The following is an 18270-nucleotide window of genomic DNA, read 5'->3' on the forward strand; positions in this document are numbered from 1 at the left end:
TGTATGGCATGATTTTTGTTAGAAACACTATGTGGTGCTTAGGAAAACTTGTTATTGAGCAGGGAGTTGAGATTACCTACATAAATAACTAGATGAAATAAAACACACACACACTCACAATATCACCTGCATAAGTGAGTCTAAGATTTGATTTTCTCAGGTGGAATGAAAGGTATTGGATGGATCTGGAAGTCCATTACCGAAGCAGTGTCTTCCCCATGTCAGGCCACAGTTTCTTTCCTTCCTCCTTCCCTCTTCCCTGGTGGCTCAGCTGGTAAAGAATCCCCCTGCAATGCAGGAGACCCCGGTTTGTTTCCTGGGCCGGGAAAATCCCCTGGAGAAGGGAATGGCTACCCACACCAGTATTCTTGGGCTTCCCTTGTGGTAAAGAATCTGCTTGCAATGTGGGAGACCTGGGTTCAATCCCTGGGTTAGGAAGATTCCCTGGAGAAGGGAAAGGCTACCCACTCCAGTATTCTGGCCTGAGAATTCCATAGACTGTATAGTCCATGGGGTTGCAAAGAGTCAGACATGACAGAGCAGCTTTCCCTTTCCCTCCCTCCCTCCCTCCCTTCTCTCCCTCTCATTCTCTCTCTCTTTCTTTCTCAAATCTTCGCTTATTAAAAATAATGGGTTTTTTTTAGCTGACATTTTAAATAGGTCTGAGAGAATGATGACACTTCCACAGTGAGTGAAACTGGGTAAGCACAGACCATCGAGGAACCAGTGAAGAGCAGAAGGATACTTCTATCTGTGTGATTAACGTATGTGTCTTAGGTTATTAAACACAATGAACAGGCATTGATAGGGGAAGATTTGAAGCAAGATGGAATCTTTGGACAGTGCAAGCAGGTGGAGGGCTATTTGTACTGTCTGTCTACCATTCATTGGAAGTCATTCTTTATTATAGTTATTTGTAAGTATAAGACCTTATTATTCTCTCCCCAAATAGAAAATAAAATCTCCATGAGAGTGGCAAACTATAGTCACTGGGTTTTTATTATAAATTATAGTGTTTTTTTTTTTTAATTCACCTTTGCATTTGCGATGTTCCTATGACAGTGTTTTTATCCATGGTAGGCACTTAATATGTCTTGAATAAATGGATGGATTTGGAATCTCAATACCAGCTGCCTTTGAGGTCGTAAAAGCCTAGCTCAAGGTGGTGGATGAGGGAGACAGAAGAGGGGGAAACATGTCTGCTTGCAACAACAAAACCCCCAAGTCCTTGAAGAAAATGCAAACCGAGGTTTGGGCCTCAGAATTATCAGATGCCATTTAACATATTACTGGACACACGCTTGGGGCTTCCCTGCTGGCTCAGTGGTAAAGAATCCACTTACCAATGTAGGAGACATAAGTTTGAACCCTGGGTCGGGAAGATCCCCTGGAGGAGGGCATGGTAACCCACTCCAGTATTCATGCCTGGAGAATCCCGTGGACAGAGGAGCCTGGCGGGCTACAGTCCATGGGGTCACAAAGAGTCGGACACAACTTATTGACTAAACAACAAGAGGCACGCTCTGTGGTTCCTGCAACCTGAACAGGTCCTGCTGTGTCCGCCCCTCTGCCTGGCCGAGCCCAGGTCCTGCTGAGTGTCCTGCCGGGGCCTGAGCGGCCTCGTATCAGCAGCACCTGGAGTGTGGGCCCGAGGCCCCTGAGGACGAGTTCAGGGAGCTCCACGAAGTCCCCTGATGGCAGGAGACCTCCAGTCAGGACTTCCCCGTCTGCTCAGCATTTTATCCGGAAAGCGTAACCTCCGCTCCACTGTGATTGAGATGGACTCTGCCTGGCCTGCCAGGTGTGGAAGTGCTGCCCCGACAGGACCACCGTGATGACGGTGCTCACAGAGGGGTCTGTGTGAGGTTCCCCTTCACGCAGGAGTGAGACCTTACATGTGAACAGAGGAGTGTGCCTTCCTAAGGCAAGCCCTGAAAGGAACCTTATTGGGATATTGGAATTATATAAATAGTGGACATGTTTTAACTTGACACATATTCACTATTTGGGCTTCCCTGGTGGCTCAGTGGTATAGAGTCCACCTGCCAATGAAGGAAACATGGGTTTGATCCCTGGGTTGGGAAGATCCCTTGGAGAAGGGAACGGCTACCCACTGCAGTATTCTGGCCTGGAGAATCTCCATTCACAGAGAAGCCTGGCAAGCTACAGTCCATGGGATCTCAAAGACTCAGACTTGACTGAGCAACTAGACAACAACATATTCACTCTTCACTATACTAGGTGTTCCTACAAAGTGAAAGTGAAGTCGTTCAGCCGTGTCCAACTCTTTGCGACCCCATAGACTGTAGCCTACCAGGCTCCTCTGTCCATGGAATTTTCCAGGCAATAGTACTGGAGTGGATTGCCATTTCCTTCTCCAGGGGATCTTCCCAACCCAGGGCTCAAACCCAGGTCTCCCACGTTAGAGACAGACGCTTTACTGTCTGAGCCACCAGGGAAGACCAAAGGTAGGGTCTTTTTAACAACTAAAATTGCATTCTAAAGAAGACACAGACAACTAGAAAATAAAAGAACTTATTCTTGCCCACTCCTTCCTCAAGGCTTTGTTACTGAATGGAATGCTAGGTGCTCTAGGCACCAGGGTGGGCTTCCATTGTGGCTCAGCTGGTAAAGAATCTCCCTGCAATGTGGAAGACCTGGCTTGATCCCTAGGTTGGGAAGATCCCCTTGAGAAGGGAACAGCTACCCACTGCAGTATTCTGGCCTGGAGAATTCCAGTCGGACACAACTGAGCGACTTCCACTTTCACATTTCACTTCCCTAGGCACCAAGGTAGGGGTAAGACTTGAGATACAGTCATCTGGTTCTAGATTTTAGCCCCAGTCTGTCTGTTAGTAATCTGGGTATTTTGGTAAGCAAGAAACCATCCTAAAATTCACTTTTCTTAACCTGTTATTCAGTGGGTACATTTGCCCTAAAATCTGGGTTCTCATTAGATGTATGAGAATCCACAGAGGCAGCACCGTTCACGGAAGCTGTCTGCACCCCTGACCAGTGTCCTCTAGGCGGCACAGAGCGGGTTGAGTGACCAGGGTGCCTATCAGAGCGTGCTTCCTCTCCTCTAGTAGCATCGTTTTGTTTTTGAGGGTGGCAGTTTTTAGTTGCAAAGTCATACGATGTGGAGAGCAGGCTGAGCCCTTACTCATGGGGAAGCTGGCCCTGCCACTCGTTCCCTGGCTGCTCCTGGTCTTCTGGGCACCCTCTCTCTCTCTCCATCCTCACCTGTGCAGTGATACTTAGGAAGTGATTAAAAATGAGCCTCTTTGTTTAATACCACCCCCCCATCTCTCTAAAAACTGAACTTAATTGACGAGTCCAGTCACTAAGTATTATGAACATTTAACTTAGTTAGAATTTACTGCACTTGAATAAGCTGTTATGTCATATATAATCTGGGGGGGGGTGGGTTGCAAGGTAGCAGAATGAAATTTTTATGACTCTCAAAGATCTGCTGACATTTATAAATGTACATATATGTCACTTTAGGAAACAGGACATTATGCATTGACAGAGCTACTTGATGTCTCACCAGTTGCTAAGACAGTGTCTCATTTGGAGCCTCAAGTGATCTTTCTTTTTTTAAAAAAATTATTTATTTTTGGCTGTGCGGGGTCATCGTTGCCGTGCACAGTCTTTCTCTAATTGTGGCAAGCAGGGGCTACTCCTGTTGCAGAGCACGGGCTTCAGGAGTCACAGCTCTAGGAGCACAGGCTCAGCACTTGCGGCACACAGGCTTCGTTGCTCCGGGCACACGGGATCTTCCCAGACCAGCGATTGAACCCGTGCAGATTCTTATCCACTGTACCACCAGGGGAGTCCACCTCAAGTGATCTTACAACTAAACAAGACAGCCTCCATTTAAAAGTCCCAATGACGCATTCACCCAGACATTTATGTTACTAAAGGTGTTGGAGAAGCGAAGATGACTAGCACAGTCTGCGGTTCTTGAGTCTGGTAGGCGATACAGCAAGGTTTTTTGAGTCATTTTAGCAGAATCGCTTGCTGTGTGCTGCGGGAGGTGGGAGTGAGCCGCTCCACCAGCCAGGCAGAGGGGGCCAGTTCCTTAGGGAGTGAGAAGTAGCTTGTGTGCTGGAGGGTGGAAGAAGGGCAGGAGGAGAGTCCAGGAAAGTCAGTACCACTGGTCACCAAAGGCCTTAGGTCATGCTGAGCAGTCTGGAGTTTAATCTGATGGCATTGAGGGGGTCACTGAAAGAATTTAAGCTGAGACATTGACACTATGGATGAGAGTTTTAGAAAGATGACGGACATCTGTGCAGAGGGGTGGTGGAGGGAAGGTGGGCCTACCTGTCGGGGAGGGTGCACACTGAGGGTCACACAAGAGCGCCCTAAATCGTGTGTTGTCATGGCAACGGACAGCAAGGAAAGTCCTTGAAGCCACAAGGTGACACTGTGAGGGAACAGAGACCGTTAAAAGATAGAAGCTAGGGGACCGTGCAGGGGCTGGTAAAGAGGAGCTGTCAGAGGCAGAGAGATGTCCACTTCTCTGTCCACATCAGGCTTGTCCTTGCGATGTTTTAATTCATTTCTTGGGCGTTTTGTTGTTGTTTGTTTGTTTTTGATGTGGGCCATTTTAAAAGCCTTTACTGGATCTGTTACAATATTGCTTCTGTTTTTTGTTTTGGTTTTTTGGCCGTGAGGCATGTGGGATCTTAGTTCCCCGACCAGGGATTGAACCCGCATCCCTTGGCCTGGAAGGTGGAGTCTAACACTGGACCGCCAGGGAAGTCCTGGGAGTTTGTCTTTTTTGTTTGTTTGTTTAAATCCCTTTAGAAACCTAAATGGGAATCTTTCTCCCGACTCTTGTCTGGTCCCAATGCTTTGTTTGTTTCCTTGATTATTAGTGAATTAAACACTGAAAATCCTCAGGAAACTGCCTCCCTGGAAATCGACTTGTCTGATCTTCATGGAACACTGTGGGTCTGCGGCCAAGCTATGATCTCCGCAGTGAGATGTGGGGAACGCCCTGGGTAAATTTCAGTTTCCAGCGTAGCTTGGGATTGAATCTTCTCAAAAGCGAGTCATCTGCTCTGAAACAAATGCCTCTGCCAGATATCTGGAAAGGTTCCATTACTGCTGTGCCCAGTAAGTGGCAGCGAAGTCCCCAGCCTCGTCCAAAGGGAGGTCTAACACCGCGCTGGATTCGCAACGTTTTACTGCACTGACAGACGCATTCAAGGGGGCATTTCCGGCAGATTCGCAGGGACCCAGAGACGAAAGGAAGTGGGTGTTGGGTGCTGTCTCTCTAGCAGGGGATAGTTGAAAATGTATTTGGCCCAGCTGACCACAATAGAAATTCTACCCAGGGCTTAACTCTTTAGCGAGGGAGAGGGGCTGGGCCCCAGCGACGCCCGCCTGGGAACTCAGCCCTCCTGGGCTTCCGTTTCTCACACGCCCACTTGCCTCCTTTCACAGAGCCCTGGCCTCTCCCACCCCCACTCCACGGGTGCCTTGTTCCTGGTAGACCGGAGTACTCGTTCTCCGGCAAATGCATTTGAAGGGCTAGCTCTGCTAAGAAAATGAAAACAAACTTAATAATCAACACAAGTACAGGTGCTTCCCAGGTGGCTAGTGGTAAAGAACCTGCCTGCCAGTGCAGGAGATGTAAAAGACACGAGTTCAGTCCCTGGGTCGGAAAGATCCCCTGGAGGAGGAAATGGCAACCCACTCCAGTATTCTTGCCTGGAGAATCCCACGGACAGAGGGGCCTGGTGGGCTACAGTCCACGGGGTCGCAAAGAGTCAACTGAACATGACTTAGTGACTGATCTCACACACACAGACCCACAGTTCCTTCATTTGGGATTACAGACAGGAGAGGTTGCCTGCTAAGACAGTCCACATCTTAGCCTGGCGGTGGGTTGGAGCTGACAGATCTGGAGGCCTGGTGGAGGCCTGGTGGGCTGGACTGTCTAGCAGGTGGTCAGAGTGGGCCTGGGGCCCTCTCCTCTCTGACTTTAGGCCATCTCCAGGCCCCAAGATCCATCTTAAAGACAGTGGGAGCCTAGGTATTCCCTTCTGTCTCTCTGCTCTGCAGCCATACCTGCTGACCCGTTGCCAGGGAGGATCCTCTGCACCTCTTCCAACTCTGTCTCATCTGGTGCACTAGGGCCCTGCCTTCCTTTAAGGCTGTTCTGCTCAGGACACCCAAGGAGCCGGCTCTGAGCCCCACACTCCCTCCTGGGCTGCCAGTGGTGTTTGTTTTTCTCCCTCAGGGCGGAGACTCCCAGCCCTGTGCTCCTTTGAACCAAGAGATGGGGAGAGTCTTTGTGGATCTGCACAGCTGGCTCGGGTTCCAGGCCACCCACTTCTCTGGGATCTTGTCTCCAGCTCATTGTTCCTGTGTCCCAGGGGGAGGGTGGGCCTTTTGTTTCAGTGTCTTAATTGAAGTCCTATAAAATAATGATATTTTAAACACCCAAGAGATATGCCTACTTCCCACCAGGAATGAAGAGGGTTGTTTAATGCCCATTATAAAATGATTAATAAAAAAATGAGATGCCCTACGAATTGAGAGGATTAGAAAAATAAAGAAATGATGATACAAAAGAATATCTTTGTTAATACTAACAGCCTGTATTTAAGTCAACACAGTGAATCTCCCCTCCTTGTAATCCAATTCCTTTCATAAAAACACATTAAAACTATTCCTTTAAGAAAATAAGTGGGATAATATGACTGAAAATCAAAAAAGGTATTCATCTTGTTTGTGGACATCTTTTAAGTTTTTAGTTTCTCAAAGAGCAATTCGTAGTGCTCAGATAATACATCATTTGTGGAGAGAGAGACAGAATTCCATGGAACTGTGGAGTTTTTAAACCACAGAGGAAACCTGGAGATCCTAGAAAACCTTGGATGTGGAAGGTTAAAACTGTCCTCCAAGACCATACAGCTAATTAGAGGCAGAGCTCAGATGAGAACTCAGGTTTCCTGGCCCTCAAGTCCAACCTCTTTCCAAGATCACTTCTCAAATTCTTCCTTAGGAAGTTTAATTAAATTATGCGCCTCACATTGCTTGCGGTTTGAAACATGAGCGCCTTGGTATCCCAGCTTCAGTGGGGTCAGCGTGGCGTGTTAGACCACACTGGTGCAGGAAAGACGGAGCCCTGGCCAGGTTGGGGGCGGGAAATTCATTAGTAAGAGGGATTCCAAGTTGAAGCTAAAGAAACAGGGCCGTGGCAGGCCATCAGGGAAGAGCAGTGAGTGGTGAAGAAGAGGAGCAGAAGATGCCAGGAAGCCTGGGCTGGAGCCCAGGTGTGGAAACATGGTACCCTTCAGAGGCCCTGATTCCTTGGGCTAAGCATCCCACTTTCCATATGTGGCTCATAGCTATTCAAGTGACCCCTGTTTTTGGAGGGAATCATGTCAGCCAAGAGAAAAAAGTTTATAAAATAAAAAAGTCTCTATTTGAAATTTGGCCTTCCAAACTAGATGTGGCTATAGTCATAAAATGTAATCTTCCTATTGGGCTCTGGGGGTACCTCTGCATTTTATCATTTCACTCCATTAAAAAAAAAGTTCAGGGACTTCCCTGTTGGTCCAGAGGTTAAGGCTTCGCCCTCCAACACAGGCAGTGCGAGTTCGATCCCTGGTCAAGGAGCTAAGGAACCCACATTTCTTGTGGCCCCAAAACTGAAACATAAAAAGCAGTATTGTAAAGGTTTCAATAAAGACTTAAGAAAATACAGCTTTAAAAAAATCCAATGAAGCCAATAAAGGCTCTCAGGTGTTCATGCATCGTTATGTAAGCTCTTTGGAAGAGAACTTCACCTTTTCCTCCTCCTCTTGCAGTCCTAGTAAGTTTCCTTTTTAATTAATCTTAAAATTTTGTGAAAGGTCTCATAAGACTCATGCCCATGCTTGGCCAAGGTGATTAAGGATTTCTGTGAGTCAAGCACTGCCCAGATTTAACCTAAGTAACAGTATTGACTGGAAATGATTTAATCTATTATAGTAGCTGGAAGAAGACTTTTATTTTTAAACTGTATTTTGTGCTATTAGATTTATATCCCAAAGGTTGTCTGAAATGCTATGTTTAGGTTCAATTTTCAGATTTTATCACACTTCATAGTGTGTAATTTTTTTTCTCCCTACCCCTTGCACAAAAAAGACTTGTACCTTTTTCAGTAGAAAAAGGGGTCACCTGAGGCTTTCCAGGTGGTGTAGTGATAAAGAACCACCCTTGCCAATTCGAGAGACATGAGTTCGATCCCTGGGTGGGGAAGATCCCCTGAAGGAGGAAACGGCAACCCACTCTGGTATTCTTGCCTGGAGAATCCCATGGACAGAGGAGCCTGGTGGGCTACAGTCCATGGAGTCACAGAAGAGTCAGACATGACCTAAGCAACTTAGCACACACGCACCCCTTCTACATTGACTTCTTAGTAGAGTGGCAATGATTTGTTTCCAAACAAAGGAATGGTACTAACGCTCTTTAAATGTCCACCTTGGTGTTGATTTATATAAAGTGGCTACAGACCTGTTTTTTAGCAGGAATATGATTTTAATGAGTGGAAAAGAATACCACAGCAATGAAAAAGAGAACTAAGCTCATTTTTGAGATGAATTTTAGTCTTCATTGAGTAGAAATCAGATATTGATTTGGAGTCTGTTGTAAGTCAGATAAATGAAACTACAGAAATTTAATGTGAATTGATTTGACATCCAATAGGCTATTACCTGAATGTGACTTTTAATACATAAAATATATGGAGAAATTAAAATAGAGCATTCAGTTACTTATGCGACAGTCTTCCCTTGTCAATTCCCATAATGGACCAGAGGACTTTTTGAAATAATAGGGAGGAAAGCTGCAAGTAATGGATGATTATTGGTAGGCTCCTATTTCTATCTCCATTGACTGTTTTATCCATTCATTTCTTGAAACATTTATTGAGTACTTAGCAGATAGAAAGATACATCTTCTGCCCTCAAAGGAACCCAGAGTCTGGATGGAAGGGGAAAAAAGGACATGTGTCTGCAGAAGGGTTTTGGATAATGGAGTCAGAGATTGACGAGCTATCAGAGGGTGCTTCGGGAGGTGTGGTTTATAAGGTCACCAAGGTCTGGGTTCAGATCTCGACTTTCAAACCCCGGAGACTGGGTTTGGGCTGGTGTGACCAGAGTTGTTTGGGCTCAGTGGAAATGACTTGTAGCAGCTAACTATGAGAGAACAAACCAGAAACCATTTGATACTGTGCACTGACAGCTAGTGGGCTTCCCTGGTGGCTCAGCTGCTGAAGAATCTGCCTGCACTGAGGGAGACCTGGGTTCCATCCCTAGGTTGGAAGATCCCCTGGAGAAGGGAACAGCTACCCACTCCAGTATTCTGGCCTGGAGAATTCCGTGGACTAGATAGTCCATGGGGTCGCAAAGAGTGACTGAGATTCGACATGAATGAGCGACTTTTACTTCACTTCACTTCACTTCCACTTTCACTTCAATTCACTGAGAACTAGAATTAATCAGCAGATCAGAATACATTCATTGGCTGTGTGTTCTCTGATTAGGAGAGTTGACATGGGAGTTATAATAAACAAGTGACTTGGTGAGACTAGACTGGAAGCAAAGGCAACAAGTGGAAAGACCTTGGCAACCGGTGGTATCAAACAGTGACTCCTCATTGGAACCAAGTCCAGGAGTCCGCCGGGGGGTCCCAGTCTTTCCTATTAGATGGTAACAAAGACACTGACAGAAAGGCTCTGGTCATACGAACCCAGTTCTTTCTGTTGGCCCATTCTTTCCTTATAAAACCATTGGCTAAGCTATAGGTTGGTGCAGTTTTAGAGTCATGTACTTCAAGCCTAAAGAGTTCTAGGCATTTTCCTTTGGCATAGGATGTGTTTTTTAATTCTAAGACTAAATGGGTTTGTTTTTTTGTGTGTGTACACACACACACACACACACACACACACACACAAAGAGTTAATCTCATCTATTATGACTTGATTTTGTTATTTTGACTTTCTAAGGGTAGGGTTATCTTCACGTTTCTCTTCCTTTCCATACTAAACACAACTTGTACTCATCCTGTGAAGTTTAACTGAAGCATCTTTGCCTCGGTGCACATCTTCTTGGCGTTCTGTTCTCCTCCCTGTTGGATTTGGACTCTGCTACTCTTTCGTCTCATTCCAGCCTGTGATTTTGTGTTCTTCTTTCCTACACCTTTCTGGTATGGTGGGTGGTTAGAAACACATGGTTGATTGGTTTAATTATGCCCAGTGCTCTCTTATCTGTTAAAGGTCGTCTGTCTTTAATGATTAAAGTTGCTTTCTTTTTAGAATGAGAGCATAATGTCACTTTGATCCACACACACACATACACACAAAAAGGTTCATTTCCTATTTCTCACCCTAAAGAAATATTTGGAAAAGTGTCACATAATTAAAGTTTCTTGAGTTGTTAATTCCACCAGGAAAATTCTATAGTAAATTTTCTTTCTTCCTGATGTTGTGATGGGGATTGGGCCAGAAATGACCCTAAAAGTCCCATTTCTTGGCCTGAGTTATTTCATGAACATTTTAAAAGTCTGATAATTAATTTTTAAAAAATCTTGAGAGAACCAAATAAATCAAGATAAAGACACAGTAAGTGAGGATACAGAATATGTCCTCCTTTGAAGTATGTGGGCCAGAAATGACCCTAAAAGTCCTATTTCTTGGCCTGAGTTATTTCATGAACATTTTAAAAGTCTGATAATTTTTTAAAAATCTTGAGAGAACCAAATAAATCAAGATAAGGACACAGTAAGTGAGGATACAGAATATGTCCTCCTTTGAAGTGTATGTAATTTCTTTATTATACCTGACTCTTAGCACTTTTGACAATCTCTTCTAATGTGTGACTTTGAAGCTTTTGGAATAGATTATGCCTCCAGTGCTTACTGTCACTCATCTCTGTGGCCTTTCGTGGAACCAGGTGTGTAATAAGGGTCACTGTTTGTTACTTTCATTAAGAAACCAAGGGCCAGTGTGTTGAAAGCCCTCCTGGAGGAGGCTGAATGAATCAACAATTCACCTGTAAAGGACTTAGGTAGAGAACAGAGTTCCTCGCTTCCCTTCCTTTAGCCTGCTGCTGCTGCTAAGTCGCTTCAGTCGTGTCCGACTCTGTGCGACCCCACAGACGGCAGCCCACCAGGCTCCCCCGTCCCTGGGATTCTCCAGGCAAGAACACTGGAGTGGGTTGCCATTTCCTTCTCCAATACATGAAAGTGAAAAGTGAAGTCACTCAGTCTGTCCGACTCTTTGCCACCCCATGGACTGCAGCCCACCAGGCTCCTCTGTCCCTGGGATTTTGCAGACAAGAGTACTGGAGTGGGGTGCCATTGCTAAAGGAGGCTTATTCTAAAAGTTGAATTTGATTATTTTCAAAGATGGACACAGTGCAAGTAAAGAGTGAATACAGGTGAAGTGGACACAACAGGGGATAAATATAGGCAAGAAATAAGATTATTAAAAAAATGTATGCCCTTTATACCCTGAGAAAACCATGGTTGAAAAAGACACTTGTACCCCAGTGTTCATTGCAGCACTATTTACAGTAGCTACGCCATGGAAGAAAGCTAGATGTCCATCAACTAATGAATGGATAAAGAAGCTGCGGTACATATATACAATGGAATATTACTCAGCCATAAAAAGGAACACATTTGAGTCAGTTTTAATCAAGTAGATGAACCTAGAGCCTGTTATATAGAGTGAAGTAAGTTAGAAAGAGAAGAAGATCATATTCTAAAGCGTATATATGGAATTTAGAAAAGTGGTGCTGATGAACCTATTTGCAGGATCGTAATGGAGATACACAGAGAACAGATTTGTGGACATGGCGGGAAGGAGAGCGTTGGACACATTGAGAGAGCAGCATGGAAGCATACACAGTACCCTATGGAAAACAGAGAGCAGTGGGAATTTGCTCTATGACTCTGGGAACTAGCCTGGAGGGGTGGGATGGGGTGGGAGGTGGGAGGGAGTTTCAAGAGGGAGGGAACGTGTGTATACCTGTGGTGGCTTATGTTGGTGTATAGCAGAAACTGATACAATATTGTAAAGCAGTTGTCCTTCAATTAAAAATAAATTGTTAAACAATGTATGCCCTGGAGTTCTTCCCCTGTGCTGAAGGGGGAGGGACCACAGATTTTACCCTAAGTTTCCTCCAGCCTTAGAAAGAAGAGAAACAGCTGGACAGAGGCTGGGCAATCCCAGCTTAGTAATTAGCCCAAAGATGGATTCTGTCAACACGATGGTTTCACGTGTGCTGTTTTATAGCTATGATCTGTTGATAGTAACCCAAGAATTACAGTCCATAGGAGGAAAAAAAAAAAAAATCTAGAACATTCCTTTCTGAAACCCAGGGCCTGGTTATCTCATATTGACACTACAATCCCTTCCAAACAGCATTAATTAGGGTAGATTAATTAGGTAGATTTGCTGCCTAAAGTGAGACTTTTTATTCTTTAAAGTATGCGTTTAAGCCTCATGACATAAGAGCAGTTCCAAGGAGGTAATATAGTGTTCACAAATTACAGATTCAGTCAACAAACATGGATTAAGGACCTGCTGCGTGTCCCACTGGGGATGTGGCAATAAATAAGAATGGGTGTCAAAGGCAGGTAAGAGGTGGATGTACAGCAATGCGAATGTGTTTAATGGCCCTGAACCTGGACACTTAAAATGGTTCAAATGGTAAACGTAGTGTCTGACTTACCACTGACTTACCACGATTTTAAAAAGGCAATTAAGGCAAGTAAAAGGCAACACAGTGGTTCTAGATCAAGCACGTGGGGCGGGGGAGTGTGAAGGTCTCTGAAAGTGGCCTCTTCCCTGCCTGCAGGGGGTCCCTGGGCCCCGCGGTGCAGAGGAACTTGGGAGCCACTGCCTTCACCTTTTGCACTTTAAGGAGCCTGCTGGGGTCTGGGGTCTGCAGCGCCTGACCTGAGGCGGAAGGGGAAGGGCCCGCTGCCCCGAGAGGCCAGCGCCTTTCCGTCTCCACTCATCAAGCCTCACCCTGGTGCTCTCCTTCACAGACGGCCCTCCTGAGACGACAGGACCGGTACCAGCGCTCCACCGTGCCCCCCAACGCGCTGCAGGACGCCCAGAGCCTATTCGTGACAGAGGTAATGTGCTGCTTCTACACTAGCTCACGTGTTAACTAAGTGATTTTTCTCTAGTGCCACCTCCCCCTTTAAAGATTTCAGTGGTATTTTCAAGACAGTGTCAGAGAGAGATAATTACATTTTTATCATAGCCATTAAAATAGTCGATAGAATAAAGTGCAGTTTTCCGAGTCTGAAACGTGGACAGAAATGTCAACAGGGGTCCATTTATGACAAAACACAAATTTGACAGAACTTATTTCATAGGCTTAAAAATAAAGAGTAACTTGTAAATGGACACCTGGCAGACATTGATATTCTTTTCCAGGGAAACTCAGCACATGCATTTATGTTTGTTGACTTCATTTATATGTTTGTACATGTAACTTTTTATCGAGACTACTTCAGTATTCATGAAGTGGCAGGTAATAATGAGCATAATAACTATCCTTTATCAATATATGATTATTATTACTTTTGTTTGATCATACAGGTAATTACTCTTTTGTTAAGGAGGAAAGAGAAATTACTGCATCGAGATTGCTTTCTTTTTCTTTCTTGGGGTTTGTTTTTTCTTCCAGGTGCCTTTAGATGGGATGAATGAATTAGGTGTTTTAACCTTGTTTCTTGAAGTGCTCCTTCATTTAAAAAACAATAGTGAATTTTTATCCCCATTCTTCTAGTTGATGTTTAGAAGCTAACCATGCCATCAATAAATTTGCCTGCTACAAGGAAGTTACACGCTATTGTAAGTGAAGAGCAATTACAGTAACAACATTTAGATTCCATGGATTGTTAAAGAATTTTTTTTTTGATGTGGGCCATTTTTAAATAGCTTACTTATTTTGGACTGTGCTGGGTCCTCGTTGCTTCGAGGGCTTTTCTCCCGTTACAGTGAGAGGGGGCCACTTTTTGTTCAGTGGCTTCTCCTGTTGCAGAGAACGGGCTCTAGAGCACAGTCTCAGAAGTTGTGGCATGCGGGCTTGGTTGCGCCAAGGCACGTGGGATCTTCCTGGATCAGGGATCGAACCCGTGTCTCCTGCATTGGCAGGTGGATTCTTCACCACTGAGCTACCAGGGAAGCCCTCCATTGGGATTTTTCAAAAAACTGAACGTGGTTAAATTATCTGAAGTATGTTCTCTTATCGTTCTGAAGATAACTTCTTGCGTTACCTCCTTTGCCGCTCTGTTCCTATCACTGATGCAAGACAAATGCGGTCCGATATGCTTCAGTTTACATCATCTCAAATGTTTATTTTAAACAGGACACAGGCGAACCGTCCTGCAGCCTGTTTTGGTACAGAAAGTCACATTGTGGCACAGCCACACCCCTCGCTCACATATGCCTGTGACTCTTGACATTACTGCTCAGGCTCGATGGTTGCGACAGACAGCGTGTCCCTCAGAGCCGAAAACATTCACTATCTCGCCTTCTGCAGAAAACGTTTGCTGATACTTGTTTTAAGGCATATCATAAAACTGTTAATTACTAATTCAACTCTCCCAGTTTCTTAAAAAATAGGATTTTTGAAGGATGCCTCTCCATCGAGTCTTTCATCGCTGCAGCCGGAGCAATAGCTACTTCACCCTGTGTGCAGGGGCCAGCACAGCCCCACCCTCTTGGGCCCCTTCCACCAGGGTGGAGTGCCCCAGCACTTCCTCCCCATCCTCTCGTCCATGGGAGGATGACCTAATGGCTTAAAAAAAAACACATACACACACAAAAAAAACCTTTCAGTATAACCTCAAAATATTATTGAATTTCATGACTTTGAAAGGTCAGTCATGAAACCAGCCAGTCAGATTCCTGCCTCTTTAGAGATAGTTCTCCAGGTACTGATTTCTGATCGAACCCCTTGTCTTCTGGACTTTCTGCAGCCCCAGTCTCGTGGGGGTTGCTAGATTGTTCTCTGTTCCTGCGTTGGAATTCAGCTTGTGCCTGCCATGTGGGCAGTCAACAATGGCTTATGAAACAAGTGACTCTCTGGCTACTTAACCTGGTTAACTATATCTTTTGCAGTTTCTTTTTTTTTTTTTTTTTGCTTGCTCCTTGGAAAAAAAGCTATGACAAACCTATACACCATATTAAAATGCAGAGACATCACTTTAACCTACAAAGGTCCATATAGTCAAAGCTATGGTTTTTCTAGCAGTCATGTATGGATGTGAGAGTTGGACCATAAAGAAAGCTGGGCATGGAAGAATTGATGCCTTAGAATTGTGGTGCTGGAGGAAATCTTGAGAGTCCCTTGGACTGCAAGGAGATCCAACCAGTCCATCCTAAAGGAAATCAGTCCTGAATATTCATTGGAAGGACTGATGCTGGAGGTGGAAGCTCCAATACTTTGGCCACCTGATGTGAAGAAATGACTCATTGGAAAAGACCCTGATGCTGGGAAAGATTGAAGGCAGGAGGAGAAGGGGATGACAGAAGATGAGATGGTTGGACGGCATCACCCACTCAATGGACATGAGTTTGAGCAAACTCTGGGAGATAGTAAAGGAGGGGGAAGCCTGGTATGCTGTAGTCCATGGAGTCTCAAAGAGTCGGCCACGACTTAGCCACTGAACAACAAATAGTTTAAAATATGTAAACTGTAATTATCTTTCTTATCCATTTTGCCTAAGATATTAAAAATCTGGGCACTCAGGTATCTGCTCATAAATACACTGATTGTGTACAAGTATATACTTATTTGGGCTTCCCTAGTGGCTCAGGTGGAGAAGACAATGGCACCCCACTCCAGAACTCTTGCCTGGAAAATCCCATGGATGGAGGAGCCTGGTAGGCTGCAGTCCATGGGGTCGCTAAGAGTTGGACACGACTGAGTGACTTCACTTTCACTTTTCACTTTCATGCATTGGAAAAGGAAATGGCACCCCACTCCAGTGTTCTTGCCTGGAGAATCCCAGGGACGGGGGAGCCTGTTGGGCTGCCGTCTATGGGGTCACACAGAGTTGAACATGACTGAAGTGACTTAGCAGCAGCAGCAGCAGTACCTCAGGGGTAAAGAATCCACCTGAAGTGCAGGAGCCACAGGAGATGCGGGTTTGATCCCTGGGTCAGGAAGATCCCCTGGAGGAAGACGTGGCTACTCACTCCAGTATTCTTGCCTGGAGAATCCCATGGACAGAGGAGCCTGGCGGGCTACAGTCCGTGGGGTTCCAAAGAGTCAGACACGACTGAATCGACTTAGTACATACGTGCATACGTGAAGAGGTCGTGGTGTCTCTGTGAACTGGAATCTAAATCTTTCTTCCTAGTTACCTCACACCATCCCTTATAAATAAAATGAGATGCTGAGGGCAAATGTATGTAATACTGACTCATGAGCAAGTTGTAATGTGTGTAAATCCCATGAAAGAGTCTTTAGGGTCGCACTTTTCATTTACTTTCATGTTCTTATAGAGGCCACATGACTTCTTAGGGACCTATTGGGTTTAAGTGAGGAGCAACATGTTGTTATGTGAGTGCAGCAAGAGGAGGTGAGGTTTGTCTCCTTGTAACCCCTGCTCCTGGATCACGAATGATGGTGACTCTAATGACCCCTCTCCCAAGGGTAATGTTTCGGTGGTTCTTAAGCTTCAGGGAACCTCTCTCTGTGGTGGAATTTCAGGCATGAGAGGGTTGAGGGGAAAGAACTATTTTGATGTTGGTGTGGGTGTGCATTCGTAAACTTTCCCAAATGTTCTCCAGAAGTCATCACATGTCTTTTTCCTTTTTTTCTTACACTTTCTATTTTTTCTGCTCCTCCCAATAGTGCATCAAAACCTATAACTCTGACTGGCATCTTGTGAATTATAAATATGAAGATTACTCAGGAGAGTTTCGACAGCTTCCAAAGTGAGTACACGATCTGACTGCACAAGATGGAGTTAAACACACAGAGAAAAGTCTTTGTACTTGAAACACCCAGGGAAGTGAGTAACTTCACATGCAGTCAGAGTGATAAGAGAACGTGTTTCTAGATGGTTTGTGTGTATGTGGACGCTTCCTTGGTAGCTCAGCTGGTAAAGAATCCGCCTGCAATGCCGGAGACCCCGGTTCGATTCCTGGGTCAGGAAGATCCCCTGGAGAAGAGATAGGCTACCCACTCCAGTATTCTTGGGCTTTCCAGGTAGCTCAGCTGGTAAAGAGTCCATCCACAATGTGGGAGACGTGGGTTCAATCCTGGCTTGGGAAGATCCCCTGGAGAAGGGAATGGCTACCCACTCCAGTATTCTGGGCTGGAGAATTCCATGGACTATATAGTCCATGGGGTGGCAAAGAATTGGACACAACTGAGCGACTTTCACTTTCAGTACTTTTCACTTTTTGTGTGTATGTGGGTTAGCTGTTGTTTACAAGGAATTTGACCACAGAACTCGAACCTAGTAGTATGGGATTGGTTGGTGATAAACTCACGGATGGTTTAATTGTGTTCAGTGCCACTCAGGGTACCACTGATAAAACACAAACAGGTGAGGGTTTCTTTGTTTGTTTGTTTGTTTAAGTGAGAAATAGGAAACAAAGTAAATATAAGGGTATTGAACTATGTTGGGGTGTGTTTTATCTTAAGACTATTTTGAAGAGACATGAAAAGCATTTTATATTGAACAAATTTTATATTTTAAAAAGCATTTTCCCAGACAAATTTCTTCACTTCCTTTAATGTATTAACTCATTCTGAACTACACCAAAAGCCAGTGTGTTTAGATTGATAATGGTAGTTAAAGTAAACCAGGTATAGATAGGTCTCGCCTTGAGAGGAGATCTCTTATAAAATGGTACATCCTGAAATGATACAGTTGGCAAATTTTGGTTTATTATGAAAGTTGAAAGCAAACAGTGATGGATTCTGTGTCAAAAGTAACTGTTGCCAATGAAAATTGTACTTGAGACTCTATTAATATATTTTTTCTTTGTGTTTGCTGCATCTGTGAGTTTGAACTGTTTTTACTGTTCTCAATGGACCTAGCTGTTTGTTTTTTTTCTGTTTGTGTGGTTCAGCCACTCCTTAAGAGTGTTCAGCCAACTTCCCAGTCTTCTCTTTTAAACCTCGGCTGAGAACACTCCCTTCCAGCATTGTCTTCTCCAGATGGCTCTGTTCCTTGCTTCTATATTTACCCAACACTCATCTGAGGCCTTGATTCTTCCCCTTT

General features: G+C 44.8%; 1 protein-coding gene across 13 annotated transcripts in view; it reads left to right on the forward strand.

Moving 5' to 3' along the window:
- DOCK9 (dedicator of cytokinesis 9) overlaps positions 1-18270 on the forward strand; it is a 254190-nt gene that overhangs the window by 73057 nt on the left and 162863 nt on the right. For all 13 annotated transcript variants that reach the window (XR_824484.1, XM_010831507.1, XM_010831508.1 and 10 more), the window contains exons 3-4: positions 13060-13149; positions 16890-16972. Coding sequence is in view for 12 of the 13 variants with exons in the window: in XM_010831507.1 (XP_010829809.1) it covers positions 13060-13149; positions 16890-16972 (173 nt within the window). In the remaining variant the exon portion in view is untranslated. The remainder of the gene's footprint in view (positions 1-13059; positions 13150-16889; positions 16973-18270) is intronic.

This window comes from Bison bison, unplaced genomic scaffold (genome assembly GCF_000754665.1).
Source record: "Bison bison bison isolate TAMUID 2011002044 unplaced genomic scaffold, Bison_UMD1.0 scf7180017864527, whole genome shotgun sequence".
Classification (NCBI taxonomy): domain Eukaryota; kingdom Metazoa; phylum Chordata; class Mammalia; order Artiodactyla; family Bovidae; genus Bison; species Bison bison.